The 14,663-nt window shown below is 27.8% G+C and overlaps 1 protein-coding gene across 1 annotated transcript; it reads right to left on the bottom strand.

Annotated features, from left to right (window-relative positions):
- Positions 1 to 936: 936 nt before the first annotated feature.
- Positions 937 to 1,473, bottom strand: LOC119769908 (SET and MYND domain-containing protein 4-like). Its single transcript, XM_038263733.1, has 2 exons — positions 1,190 to 1,473; positions 937 to 1,132 (listed from the first exon to the last, which is right to left on the bottom strand). Exons 1-2 carry the CDS (start codon positions 1,450 to 1,452, stop codon positions 937 to 939), a joined length of 459 nt encoding a protein of 152 aa, XP_038119661.1. The 5' UTR covers positions 1,453 to 1,473.
- Between the last annotated feature and the right edge of the window lie 13,190 nt (positions 1,474 to 14,663).

Here is a 14,663-nt window from a genome sequence, read left to right on the forward strand (position 1 = left end):
AAGGACGCCCCAACCTAAAGCGGACGCGCAAGGCAGAACTCGAGAGTGTGAGGCGGCAGGAGGGGACGTATTGCACGCCAAAAACCACAAGAAGGTGAAGGTCACCACACACATGCGCGCGCGACCGTGGCGAGACTCGTTGTCAAGGTCACGCAGACAAGGAAGCAAGTCGCAGTATAAACGGTGCTCGAAGCACGCCGCATAACATCGGAGGACCTGAAACTGAAAAGAACGCCCCCGAACCCAACGGGGGCGTTTTGTATACCGTTTTTGGTGCGTAGAAGCGGACGACGGAGCACGGTGCGAGCCGCGAACGTCCTGGTCGATTAGTGGCCGTCGGTGAGAAGTGAAAGTCGCTGTACGCTTTGCGAGGACCCCGGAGCGAAGATTGCAAACGAGACGCAGTAGTAGGAGGGCAGCACGTGCGCATCGCGGGTTGAGGCGCAGCACGCGAACGCGAGGAAAACGGGGTGCGCGCGGCGTGGGAAAAGCGGCGCGCTGAGGTGAAGCGATCGGTGCACGCGTCGCGAAGCGTAGAAACGCAGTGCGCGAACGGAGGCGATCGGACAACGCGTCGCGGAGGCGTGAAGACGCAGTGCGCGAACGCTGGGCGAACGGCGCGGTGTCACGCGGGCGTGAGAACGCGCTACTCGAACACCAGAGCGGGTGTGAACATGGCATGGACAGGCACCGGAGTGGCAAAAGTGAGCGAGGTCTGGGTAGCGCAAGGATGGGCCCATCTGTGAGTGAGTAGGAAGGCATGTTTTATACGTTAGCGTAAGAAAGCAGGGAAAGAGCTTGGCAGGAGAAACTTAATTATGTAAACTACTCGAATAAAATATGGCATCTTAGTTCAAACGCACACAACCACTTTGAAGTTATTTTGGCTTGCTAGTCGGGAACGTCAGCGATTTCGCTCGGCTGAACGGATCCTCTTCAACAGTCCACATTAATGTCCATCCGCGGACTTGGAACCGTGTCCTTCGAACGGCCAGCAGCAATCTGATGCTTGCAGTTCAACTCCATGACCCGCAGCTTCGGCATCAACTTTTCGGGATAATCATGCTTCTTGGCCAGATCGATGTTGTACAGTGCAAACGCGTACTCGCCCTGCTCGAAGTAAACCACCGACCTTCAAATTCAAAAACATACATCAAAACCTAACCTCAATCAAACCACACACGCCTACCGATTCCCGTATCCCGTGGCCAGCCGGTTCGTCTCCTTCTCCGCGAAGCACCATACCAAAGCTTCCCCATACTTCCCGTCCAGATAGAGCCGGTTGCCAGTGTTTCGAAGCGGGCCGCGTCGGCGTCGCACTTGCCTTGTTCCGGAACCAGCAGCAGATCCCGACGCTGGGGCATAAATTCCTTGTACAGCGTAAAGTCGGCCCGGATGACAACACGCCCGGAGGACAACACGGGTGGATGGCGGAAGCAGATTCGGATTCATGGTTGGGCAAGATTACCCCCTCTCAATCACAATCCGGCTCGATTACAAACAGACGGGACGGGCGGGACGGTCGTCTTCCAGGAGGGCCATCGACGAGAGCTGAATATGGAGAAATAAAAATATAAAGAGATGGTAAAACTGCGAAAAATTCCGGAAATATTTGTTGATTTTACTCTTGGATGGCAACGCCCCGTAAAAACAACTTTTATTGCTTGTTAGCTTCCGGTTCCTCTCGAGTGTTAACCAACTCGGTGCGCCATGCATGATGCTGTAAAACATAAAAATTAAGAGATATTTTAAATAAAAGATTCATTTTTACAAACTTACCAGAACACCCACTTTGAAAACGCTAAGTCCCCAGAACTGTCACTTTTTAAATTTCTGCAAAGTCACCGAGCAAAATGAAGTTCGGTTCAGTGATCTCAAATTTGCGAAATAAAATCAAAACAAACCCATCTTAAAAATTGACATCGCTGAACCGAACTTCATTTTGCTTGAACGAACTTAAAAATTGAGTTCCCCCAGTAAGCGTGTATATATCATATCATACACGCAAAACGGACATTAGGTATAAATTCCTAATTTTTAGGTATAATCGAACCTGACTGCAATAAGTTATTTTATTACTAATCGGCTATTAGTAATAAAATTACTAATAGCGTTTTAGTACGAGAATTCCTATATTTTAGGTATAATTGTAGAACCAAAATACCTTAATTTTAGGTATTTTCTGGAAAAGTTTGGGATCCAAAATAACTAATATTTAGGTAGAATCCAAGATGGCGGACCACAATTATTCCTGATTTCTAGGCATAAATACCTAAATTTGAGGTATTTTCTGGAAAAGTGAGGGGACCACAATTACTTATATTTAGGTATAATCCAAGATGGCGGACCATGGTTATTCCTTATATCTAGGTATAAATACCTAAATTTAAGGTATTTTCTGGAAAAGTGAGGGATCCAAAATTACTGATATTTAGGTATAATCCAAGATAGCGGACCATTATTATTCCTAATTTCTAGGTATAAATACCTAAATTTGAGGTATTTTCTGGAAAAGTGAGAGATCCAAAATTACTAATATTTAGGTATAATCCAAGATGGCGGACCATTATTATTCCTAATTTCTAGGTATAAATACCTAAATTTGAGGTATTTTCTGGAAAAGTGAGAGATCCAAAACTACTAATATTTAGGTATAATCCAAGATGGCGGACCATTATTATTCCTAATTTCTAGGTATATATACCTAAATTTGAGTTATTTTCTGGAAAAGTGAGGGAACCAAAATTACTGATATTTAGGTATAATCCAAGATGGCGGACCATGATTATTCCTTATTTCTAGGTATATATACCTAAATTTGAGTTATTTTCTGGAAAAGTGAGGGAACCAAAATTACTGATATTTAGGTATAATCCAAGATGGCGGACCATGATTATTCCTTATTTCTAGGTATAAATACCTAAATTTGAGGTATTTTCTGGAAAACTGAGAAATCCAAAATTACTGATATTCAGGTATAATCCAAGATGGCGGACCATTATTATTCCTAATTTTTAGGAATAAATACCTAAATTTGAGGTATTTTCAGAAAAAGTGAGGGATCCAAAATTACTAATATTTAGGTATAATCCAAGATGGCGGACCATGGTTAGTCCTTATTGCTAGGTATAAATACCTAAATTTGAGGTATTTTATGGAAAAGTGAGGGATCCAAAATTACTGATATTCAGGTATAATCCAAGATGGCGGACCATTATTATTCCTAATTTTTAGGAATAAATACCTAAATTTGAGGTATTTTCAGAAAAAGTGAGGGATCCAAAATTACTAATATTTAGGTATAATCCAAGATGGCGGACCATGGTTAGTCCTTATTGCTAGGTATTTTATGGAAAAGTGAGGGATCCAAAATTACTGACATTCAGGTGTAATCCAAGATGGCGGACCATGATTATTTCTTATTTCAAGGTATAAATACATAAATATCTCAATATTTTCTGGAAAAGTGAGGGATCCAAAATTACTGATATTCAGGTATAATCAAAGATGGCGGACCATTATTATTCCTAATTTTTAGGAATAAATACCTAAATTTGAGGTATTTTCAGAAAAAATGAGGGATCCAAAATTACTGATATTCAGGTATAATCAAAGATGGCGGACCATGATTATTCCAAATTTTTAGGTATAAAAATCTAAATTTGAGGTATTTTCTGGAAAAGTGAGGGATCCAAAATTACTGATAATCAGGTATAATCAAAGATGGCGGACCATTTATTCCTTATTTCTAGGCATAAATACCTAAATTTGAGGTTTTTCTATAAACGTGAGGGATCGAAAATTACTTATACTTAAGAATAATCAAAGATCAAATTAGGTATTATCCAAGAGATATGCAGGCAGAAGAAAACAATGGTTTATATGATATTAATATTTTTATTTATATCAAACACAACTATTTCATAAATGTTCTCACCTAAAAATGAACATTAAAATTTAAATTATATTTTATTTTTTCAATGCATCTATATTTTTAATATTGAATTTATCTTTTTCATAAATATTTTGGTTTTTTTATGCTTTAATTTTTTAATTGTTAAATATTTCAGTATTTTAATATTTCAATATTTTAATATTTTAATATTTTAATATTTTAATATTTTAATATTTTAATATTTTAATATTTTAATATTTTAATATTTTAATATTTTAATATTTTAATATTTTAATATTTTAATATTTTAATATTTTAATATTGTAATATTTTAATATTTTAATATTTTAATATTTTAATATTTTAATATTTTAATATTTTAATATTTTAATATTTTAATATTTTAATATTTTAATATTTTAATATTTTAATATTTTAATATTTTAATATTTTAATATTTTAATATTTTAATATTTTAATATTTTAATATTTTAATATTTTAATATTTTAATATTTTAATATTTTAATATTTTAATATTTTAATATTTTAATATTTTAATATTTTAATATTTTAATATTTTAATATTTTAATATTTTAATATTTTAATATTTTCATATTTTTATATTTTAATATTTTAATATTTTAATATTTTAATATTTTAATATTTTAATATTTTAATATTTTAATATTTTAATATTTTAATATTTTAATATTTTAATATTTTAATATTTTAATATTTTAATATTTTAATATTTTAATATTTTAATATTTTAATATTTTAATATTTTAATATTTTAATATTTTAATATTTTAATATTTTAATATTTTAATATTTTAATATTTTAATATTTTAATATTTTAATATTTTAATATTTTAATATTTTAATATTTTAATATTTTAATATTTTAATATTTTAATATTTTAATATTTTAATATTTTAATATTTTAATATTTTAATATTTTAATATTTTAATATTTTAATATTTTAATATTTTAATATTTTAATATTTTAATATTTTAATATTTTACCTATTTTATTATTTTACCTATTTTAATATTTTACTATTTTAATATTGTACTATTTTAATATTGTACTATTTTAATATTTTAATATTTTAATATATTGATATTTTAATATTTTAATATTTTAATATTTTAATATTTTAATATTTTAATATTTTAATATTTTAATATTTTAATATTTTAATATTTTAATATTTTAATATTTTAATATTTTAATATTTTAATATTTTAATATTTTAATATTTTAATATTTTAATATTTTAATATTTTAATATTTTAATATTTTATCATTTTAATATTTTAATATTTTAATATTTTAATATTTTAATATTTTAATATTTTAATATTTTAATATTTTAATATTTTAATATTTTAATATTTTAATATTTTAATATTTTAATATTTTAATATTTTAATATTTTAATATTTTAATATTTTAATATTTTAAAATTTTAATATTTTAATATTTTAAAATTTTAATATTTTAATATTTAATATTTAAATATTTTAATATTTTAATATTTTAATATTTTAATATTTTAATATTTTAATATTTTAATATTTTAATATTTTAATATTTTAATATTTTAATATTTTAATATTTTAATATTTTAATATTTTAATATTTTAATATTTTAATATTTTAATATTTTAATATTTTAATATTTTAATATTTTAATATTTTACCTATTTTATTATTTTACCTATTTTAATATTTTACTATTTTAATATTGTACTATTTTAATATTGTACTATTTTAATATTTTAATATTTTAATATTTTAATATATTGATATTTTAATATTTTAATATTTTAATATTTTAATATTTTAATATTTTAATATTTTAATATTTTAATATTTTAATATTTTAATATTTTAATATTTTAATATTTTAATATTTTAATATTTTAATATTTTAATATTTTAATATTTTAATATTTTAATATTGTAATATTGTAATATTTTAATATTTTAATATTTTAATATTTTAATATTTTAATATTTTAATATTTTAATATTTTAATATTTTCATATTTTTATATTTTTATATTTTAATATTTTAATATTTTAATATTTTAATATTTTAATATTTTAATATTTTAATATTTTAATATTTTAATATTTTAATATTTTAATATTTTAATATTTTAATATTTTAATATTTTAATATTTTAATATTTTAATATTTTAATATTTTAATATTTTAATATTTTAATATTGTAATATTGTAATATTTTAATATTTTAATATTTTAATATTTTAATATTTTAATATTTTAATATTTTAATATTTTAATATTTTAATATTTTAATATTTTAATTTTTTAATATTTTAATATTTTAATATTTTAATATTTTAATATTTTAATATTTTAATATTTTAATATTTTAATATTTTAATATTTTAATATTTTAATATTTTAATATTTTAATATTTTAATATTTTAATATTTTAATATTTTAATATTTTAATATTTTAATATTTTAATATTTTAATATTTTAATATTTTAATATTTTAATATTTTAATATTTTAATATTTTAATATTTTAATATTTTAATATTTTAATATTTTAATATTTTACCTATTTTATTATTTTACCTATTTTAATATTTTACTATTTTAATATTGTACTATTTTAATATTGTACTATTTTAATATTTTAATATTTTAATATATTGATATTTTAATATTTTAATATTTTAATATTTTAATATTTTAATATTTTAATATTTTAATATTTTAATATTTTAATATTTTAATATTTTAATATTTTAATATTTTAATATTTTAATATTTTAATATTTTAATATTTTAATATTTTAATATTTTAATATTTTAATATTTTAATATTTTAATATTTTAATATTTTAATATTTTAATATTTTAATATTTTAATATTTTAAAATTTTAATATTTTAATATTTTAAAATTTTAATATTTTAATATTTAATATTTAAATATTTTAATATTTTAATATTTTAATATTTTAATATTTTAATATTTTAATATTTTAATATTTTAATATTTTAATATTTTAATATTTTAATATTTTAATATTTTAATATTTTAATATTTTAATATTTTACCTATTTTATTATTTTACCTATTTTAATATTTTACTATTTTAATATTGTACTATTTTAATATTGTACTATTTTAATATTTTAATATTTTAATATTTTAATATATTGATATTTTAATATTTTAATATTTTAATATTTTAATATTTTAATATTTTAATATTTTAATATTTTAATATTTTAATATTTTAATATTTTAATATTTTAATATTTTATTATTTTAATATTTTAATATTTTAATATTTTAATATTTTAATATTTTAATATTTTAATATTTTAATATTTTAATATTTTAATATTTTAATATTTTAATATTTTAATATTTTAATATTTTAATATTTTAATATTTTAATATTTTAATATTTTAATATTTTAATATTTTAATATTTTAATATTTTAATATTTTAATATTTTAATATTTTAATATTTTAATATTTTAATATTTTAATATTTTAATATTTTAATATTTTAATATTTTAATATTTTAATATTTTAATATTTTAATATTTTAATATTTTAATATTTTAATATTTTAATATTTTAATATTTTAATATTTTCATATTTTAATATTTTAATATTTTAATATTTTAATATTTTAATATTTTAATATTTTAATATTTTAATATTTTAATATTTTAATATTTTAATATTTTAATATTTTAATATTTTAATATTTTAATATTTTAATATTTTAATATTTTAATATTTTAATATTTTAATATTTTAATATTTTAATATTTTAATATTTTAATATTTTAATATTTTAATATTTTAATATTTTAATATTTTAATATTTTAATATTTTAATATTTTAATATTTTAATATTTTAATATTTTAATATTTTAATATTTTAATATTTTAATATTTTAATATTTTAATATTTTAATATTTTAATATTTTAATATTTTAATATTTTAATATTTTAATATTTTAATATTTTAATATTTTAATATTTTAATATTTTAATATTTTAATATTTTAATATTTTAATCTTTTAATATTTTAATCTTTTAATATTTTAATATTTTAATATTTTAATATTTTAATATTTTAATGTTTTAATATTTTAATATTTTAATATTTTAATATTTTAATATTTTAATATTTTAATATTTAAATATTTTAATATTTTAATATTTTAATATTTTAATATTTTAATATTTTAATATTTTAATATTTTAATATTTTAATATTTTAATATTTTAATATTTTAATATTTTAATATTTTAATATTTTAATATTTTAATATTTTAATATTTTAATATTTTAATATTTTAATACTTTAATATTTTAATATTTTAATATTTTAATATTTTAATATTTCAATATTTTAATATTTTTATATTTCAATATTTTAATTTTTAAATTAGGTATTTTCCAAGAGTTATGCAGGCAGAAGAAAAACAAAATTTTAAATGATATTAATATTTTTATTTACATAAAACACAACTTTTACATAAATGTACGTACCTTAAATAAATATTGAATGATTTGAATATTTTAACATTATAATTTTGTATAATATTATATAATATATCTTAAATATTTCAATATTTATTTATTTTAAATATCTTTTATTATTTTAATATTTTAATATTTTTACAACTTCAACATTTTAATCTTTATATATTTGGAATTGTAGAATATAAGATTTTTTGGAGTTTTAAAATGTTTGGAATTAGAGATTTTTAAAATTTTCTCTCTCTCTCCTCTCTTTCTATTTTCTCGCTCTTCCTGTTCCCTGCTATCTCTCTCTTCCCTTCCTCTCAATTCAACTTTTTCTCTTTCTCTCCTACCATCTCTCCCTTTCTTTCTCTCCCATATTTTCTCACCTCTCTCTTTCCCACCTTCTCTCTACCTGTCCTACTATCTCTCTCCCTCTCCTACTATCTCTCCCTCTCCTACTATCTCTCCCTCTCTTACTATCTCTCCCTCTCCTACTATCTCTCTATCTCCTACTCTCTTACTCCTCTCTTTCTTCATCTTTGCCCCTCTCACTCCCACTTTCTCTCTCTCTTACTTTCTATCTCTCTCTTCCTCTACCCTCACCCTATCTCTTTCCCACATTTTCTTTCGCTCTTCCCCTCCAGCCTTCTCTCACAAACTCCCCCTTTCTCTCCCTTTTCTACTTTCTCTCTCCCTTTCCCATTTTCGCTCTCTTTCATTCCCTCTTCTCTCCCACTTTTTCTCTCCCTCTCCTCTTCTCTCTCCCACTTTCTCTTTCTCTCTCTTTCTCTTCGTCTACCCCCACCCATTCACTTTCAGTCTCTCATACACACACGAGCACACACACACACACACACACACACACACACACACACACACACACACACACACACACACACACACACACACACACACACACACACACACACACACACACGCGAACACTTCCACAAACGCATACATACACACACCCGCAACGTCCAACCAAATCACAAAAAGATAAAAATTGGTTCGTCAAACTCAAACTCGATACAACTTTTCATTCACACAATCGCCACGGTCGCACAATCTCCACGGTTGGGGTCCGTTTATACTTCCCTTTCCAGCTCTTCCGCAAATATCCGTCCCGAGATCCGTCCTCCAGAGCACGAGAGGGAAGTGGCGGCTTTTTTAATTCCGCCGGGAGTTGAAGGTTCCGTTCTCCTCCTCCTCCTCTTCCACAAGTACGCGAGCCACACTTCCTCTAACAAGGATGCTCCGGGTTCCGTTCTCCGTGCAGAACCGGAGAGCCACCTTTCTTCCTGCACAAAACTTACCTTGCCAAAGTTCCTTAGTTTTCAGCAGCACTGCGGAACACCAACTCACAGCCACGAAATTATTTTGTTTTGACTTGTCAAAACGTGAATCGCAATTTTAGAACTAAAAAAAATACTAAAATTTAGGAATTTTCAAGAAGTACTTCAGTGTTCTAAAAAAATCCTAAATTTTAGGAAGAAAAAAATACTAATTTTTAGGTATAATTTGACAAGCTAGAACATAAGTTCAAAAAATACTAAAAATTAGGAATTTATACCTAATGTCCGTTTTGCGTGTATCAGCTGCAAAGCCACACGCTAACCAGGCAATCTCAATTTTGAGATGAATGTCGCATAAACCGGCTAAAAGTGAAACCACTCAATGTTGAGATGACCAACTTGATCTCAAAATTGAGATGGGCAACTCGATCTCAAAATTGAGATGCGCCCAGGGTGGCCACCTCGGGAAAATACCGGGAAAACCGGGAAAAACCCGGGATTTTTATTCACCGGGAGAAAACCGGGAAAAACTCGGGAATTCGACTGACAAACCGGGAAAATATTTTAAGTTTATTTAAATTTTGACAAAAGCCCCTCTTTAATGTATTCAATATGTTCTTTTCTCAAATAGAATATTATTCCTGTTATTCTAAATGAAGAAATCGCGAAAACTAGCATTTTTTTTCCTCTACAGCAGCGGTTCTCGACCACATGTACCCCTGTGGGTACCACGAGCGGTCTCACGATTTCAGCTGATTGCACTCAATTTTCGATTGAAATTTAGATGTTCTATGAAAAAAATGAAGGAAGGGACAAAAACTTTAAATAAAATTTGTACCAGCCTTATGTGTTGTTGAAAAAATCGCAGCTCGATCATTTTTTATGATTTTTACCATTTTGTGTTTTGGGTATTTCAGACAGTTTTTCTAAATTAAAATTATTTTCGAAAATTTATTCCATCAATCAACTTACCGAAGATACTTAATCGATAAAAAAAGTGTCAAGATACCGTTTTTTTTATATTTGTATGGAACTTTCCTGCACTGCTGCCAAAGTGTAAACATTTTTGTTTGGACTAATGATTCAAAAAGACTTTTTGGTTAAAAAGAAATTTTAGGTTAAGCGAACTTCTTTTCGGTAAGATTCTTTGTAATTATGTTGTGCCCAATTTTACCACCAAATAAATTTTAGATTCCTTGAAAAAGGTTCTATATGAACCGAAACGTCGGAGAAGAAAGCAAACTGGTGTTTGATTTTACCAAGTGACCGAAAGCCGAAATCGTAACCTAAAGTAATTGTAACGGTCGTGAAAAACTACAGTTAAAAAGAAAGTACTCACCAAAAAATAATAATTAATTCACAGAAATTGATAATTCTTGGAATAATCGTTCTTCTTGAATACACAAAACCTAAATGCCATTTCCTGCTTTCTAATAATAATCAATGTTATTCTAAAAAATAAAAAAGTTTTTTTTTAATTTTTAGTTTGTAAAATCTATAGAGCATGATGATGAAAAATCCCAATCATTAGAAAAATTAGAGGTTTGGATTGGAACCAGATAAAAACGGCTTCGTTTTCAACTTACTTACTTTGTACTCAAGATATTTGAAAGCTTTCTTGAGGAACTCAAACTTTGAACCAAATGTATGCGTTCCAAATGTATGTTGATACCAACGTTAACCTAAAAAAAACATTGTAATTTGGTTTAAAAACATTCCGGAAAATTCCTTCTGGTCTCGGGAGAAAACCGGGAAAAAACCGGGAAATTAAAAATCGAAATCTGGTGGCCACCCTGGATGCGCCTGGAGCAGGAAAAATCGCAGAAAATGCAGAAAATCGATGATTCAAGGTAAATGTTCATAAAATTGGTCAAAATAATTAAGAAGATTAATAATTAGGAAGATTTCTGGCAACACTGCAACGGAAAGGTCAGCTTTGTTTTGCTCCTCAAGCATAGTACATTTTATTAACGTTTTTCGCGTTTTATCTCGTTTATTTTCATATTTCCGGCCGTCGGAGGTCATTAACGGATCGGGACAAGGGGGTTAAACGGCACCGGTTCCAGCAGGACAAAAACATCCCCATTTTTTGCGACGTCCTCAGCGTCAAGTTTGAGGTTAGGATGACGAGCAGACGATCCGTGAACAGCAAGGCGGGAAAAACCAGCAAGCCGCAAATTGACCAGGAGGCCATCTCCCAGCAGCTGCAGGAGATTTCGGCAAAGCTGTGCAAGCTCGACGAGTTGGAAAAACTCAACAAGGTCCTTCAGGGCAACCTGTTGAAGCTTTCCCATCGCGTGGACGCTGTCTCCGCCGAGAACCGTCTCCTCAAGCAGGAGATCGCAGATCTCAAGCAGGCGCAGCTGCAGGACGAGATCCTGATCAAAGGGTTCAAGCTGGAACGCCCGGAGCAACACCGGGAAGTGTTCCAGAACGTCTGTAAGGCTACTGGTTTCGAAGCACCAGACGTCAAGGAAGTGCGCCCCCTGGTGTTCAAGAAGAATCAGCATACGGACGCCGTTCTGGTCAAGTTTTGGCGCGTTGAGGACAAGAACCGGTTCATCAAGTGTGTGCGGTCAATCAAGAAGCCACTGACCCCGCGCGACGTGAACGTTCGATCCAAAAGCAAGTTCATTCTTGTGCAGGATCACCTCACGCCGGAGAAGTTGCAGCTTCACAACAAGGCCTGGGATCTGACGAAATTGGGTCTGCAGCGTCCGTGGTTCTATAGAGGTTCCACCTGGATCAGTCATCCGGAGTCCAAGAAGCCGTTCCGTGTGGGTGACTTGAAGGACGTCGATGAAATCGAGTTCATCCTGTGCACGCGCGAGGACAACGGCCACCCAGACTTGAGTGAGGTAATTGGATCGGAAAATTAACTGCTCGTAATTTATGGAAGATTTTGAGAACTTAATTGATCTGGATTTTGAGGCATCTAATTTTTTGTTTCCTAGTGTTGACGGATATGATCGGGACATTTCCGATTTTGCGGGTTTTCTTTTTGTTCAAGTAAATGCTAGAAGTATAAGTAATATTAACCGATTTGATAAGCTTAAACTTGCTCTTCACAAGTTGCCACGTAAACCAGATGTGCTTGTTGTTAGTGAAACATGGGTTTCCGCTGATTTAGTTCAACTATACGATATTGATGGTTACGAATCAACTTTTTTTTACCGTAAAGATGGTAGAGGGGGCGGTCTAGCTGTGTTTGTGCTTAAAAATCTCAACTTTTCAATTATCAATAATTCAGAAATAGTATCTGCAAATAACTCGATAAATTTCATTCAAATTAAAATTTTAAGTGATAAAGATAAATCTCTTCTTGTTTCTTCTTATTATAGGCCACCAGATGATAGTATTTTAACTGATTTTTTCAACCATTTAGAAAGTACATTATCTTCAAGTAACTCCTTACACATACTCGTAGGTGACATAAACATAGATACTAAATCCTCTTTTACTAAATTAAACGATTATTTGAATATCCTATCATCATTAAAATGAAGCTTAGATTGCTGATATTATTGTTTACAGCGATAAAGCTTATTTTTCTGAGTAAAATTACCCTTTGTACGACCACAAAAAAGTTAAAATGGTTTTTTAAAGCAATTTTGAAAAATTAACCTCGTGGTCCTTCTTGACAGAAAAGCTCCTACTTGACAGCTCGTTCCAAAGGGACCATAGTTGATCCATCGAAAAAATGTTGTCTTGTCAAATTTTTTGTTTGCATTAAAACATAGAATAGAAGTCCAACTGTCAAAAACAAGTTGTATCACTTTTTTCTCGAGAACAAGTAGCGCCGCGTATCGGCGATGGTATACTTTATTATGCCACTACTCTGGCATAATTTCAAGAAAGTGTTGCTGAAGGTGACAACAACACCATTATTGATTTTTATTCGGAAGAATTTAATTAAAATTTGTTTTATTCTTAGCATCAACAAACCGGGAGTGAAACACGCAGACAAAGAGGCAGTATGGAAAGTCTGCTGCTGTATTTTTCTATGGTTCTAAACTTTCACAGCGCTTTTAAACTTCGTTTTGAAAATTAATTTTTAATCAGCATATATGATGAAAAACATTTTCAATTTGAACAAGTCTGGGCCAAAGCCACTATTGCAGGCCAAGTACACATTTTTGCATCAGTATACTTTCCGCCGGACCATGCAAATAAACAGTCGTATGAACTATTCTTTAAAACAGTAGAAATCATAACATCAAAATGGAACCGGAAGTAAAACTTCACATTTATGGCGACTTTAATCAAAGCAAAGTCGAATTTATATCTGACCAAGAAAATGAAGCAATTCTTCTCCCAGTCATTGGGGAAAATGAAACTTTGCATTTTCTCTTTGACAATATTGCAAATTATGGACTTTTCCAAATCAATCATGTAAAAACAAAGAAATTCATTTTTAGACCTTTTATTCACTAACTGTATTGAAGACTTTCATGTACAAGAATCTGTAACCCCCTTTGGAAGAATGAAGTCTTCCATACAGCAATTGAATATTCTATTTATGTCCATAAAAACACTTTGCCCATTGACTGGGAATATGAAGAAGTCCTGGAATACAATAAAACAAACTTTGTAGAAGCCAAACGTAAACTACTTGCAATTGACTGGCAAAATTTATTAAATACCCAGTGTGGTTCACTCCACAACTAAGAAATTTAAAAAATAGAAAACAAAAAGCCTACAAACAATACAGAAACAATACAAATGACACAAATCTTCTGAATTATCTGAATATTTCCGACCAATTTTTTTCGGCACTCAATTCTGCCAACGAAGAATATAATAGTAAAGTCGAATCTGAAGTCAAATCATGCCCGAAAAATTTCTTTAATTACGTAAAATCCAAATCCAAAAGTAGTAACTTCCCATCGCAAATGCAACTGGACGAAAATGTAGGC

This window comes from Culex quinquefasciatus, chromosome 1 (assembly GCF_015732765.1).
Source record: "Culex quinquefasciatus strain JHB chromosome 1, VPISU_Cqui_1.0_pri_paternal, whole genome shotgun sequence".
Lineage (NCBI taxonomy): Eukaryota > Metazoa > Arthropoda > Insecta > Diptera > Culicidae > Culex > Culex quinquefasciatus.

Bases quoted from the DNA above. Each gene is read 5' to 3' on its own strand.
- LOC119769908 (XM_038263733.1), bottom strand. From the start codon at position 1,452: ATGAATCCGAATCTGCTTCCGCCATCCACCCGTGTTGTCCTCCGGGCG. The intron at 1,133-1,189 runs GTAGGCGTGTGT...TTGAATTTGAAG, and splicing joins GCCACGGGATACGGGAATCG to GTCGGTGGTTTACTTCGAGC.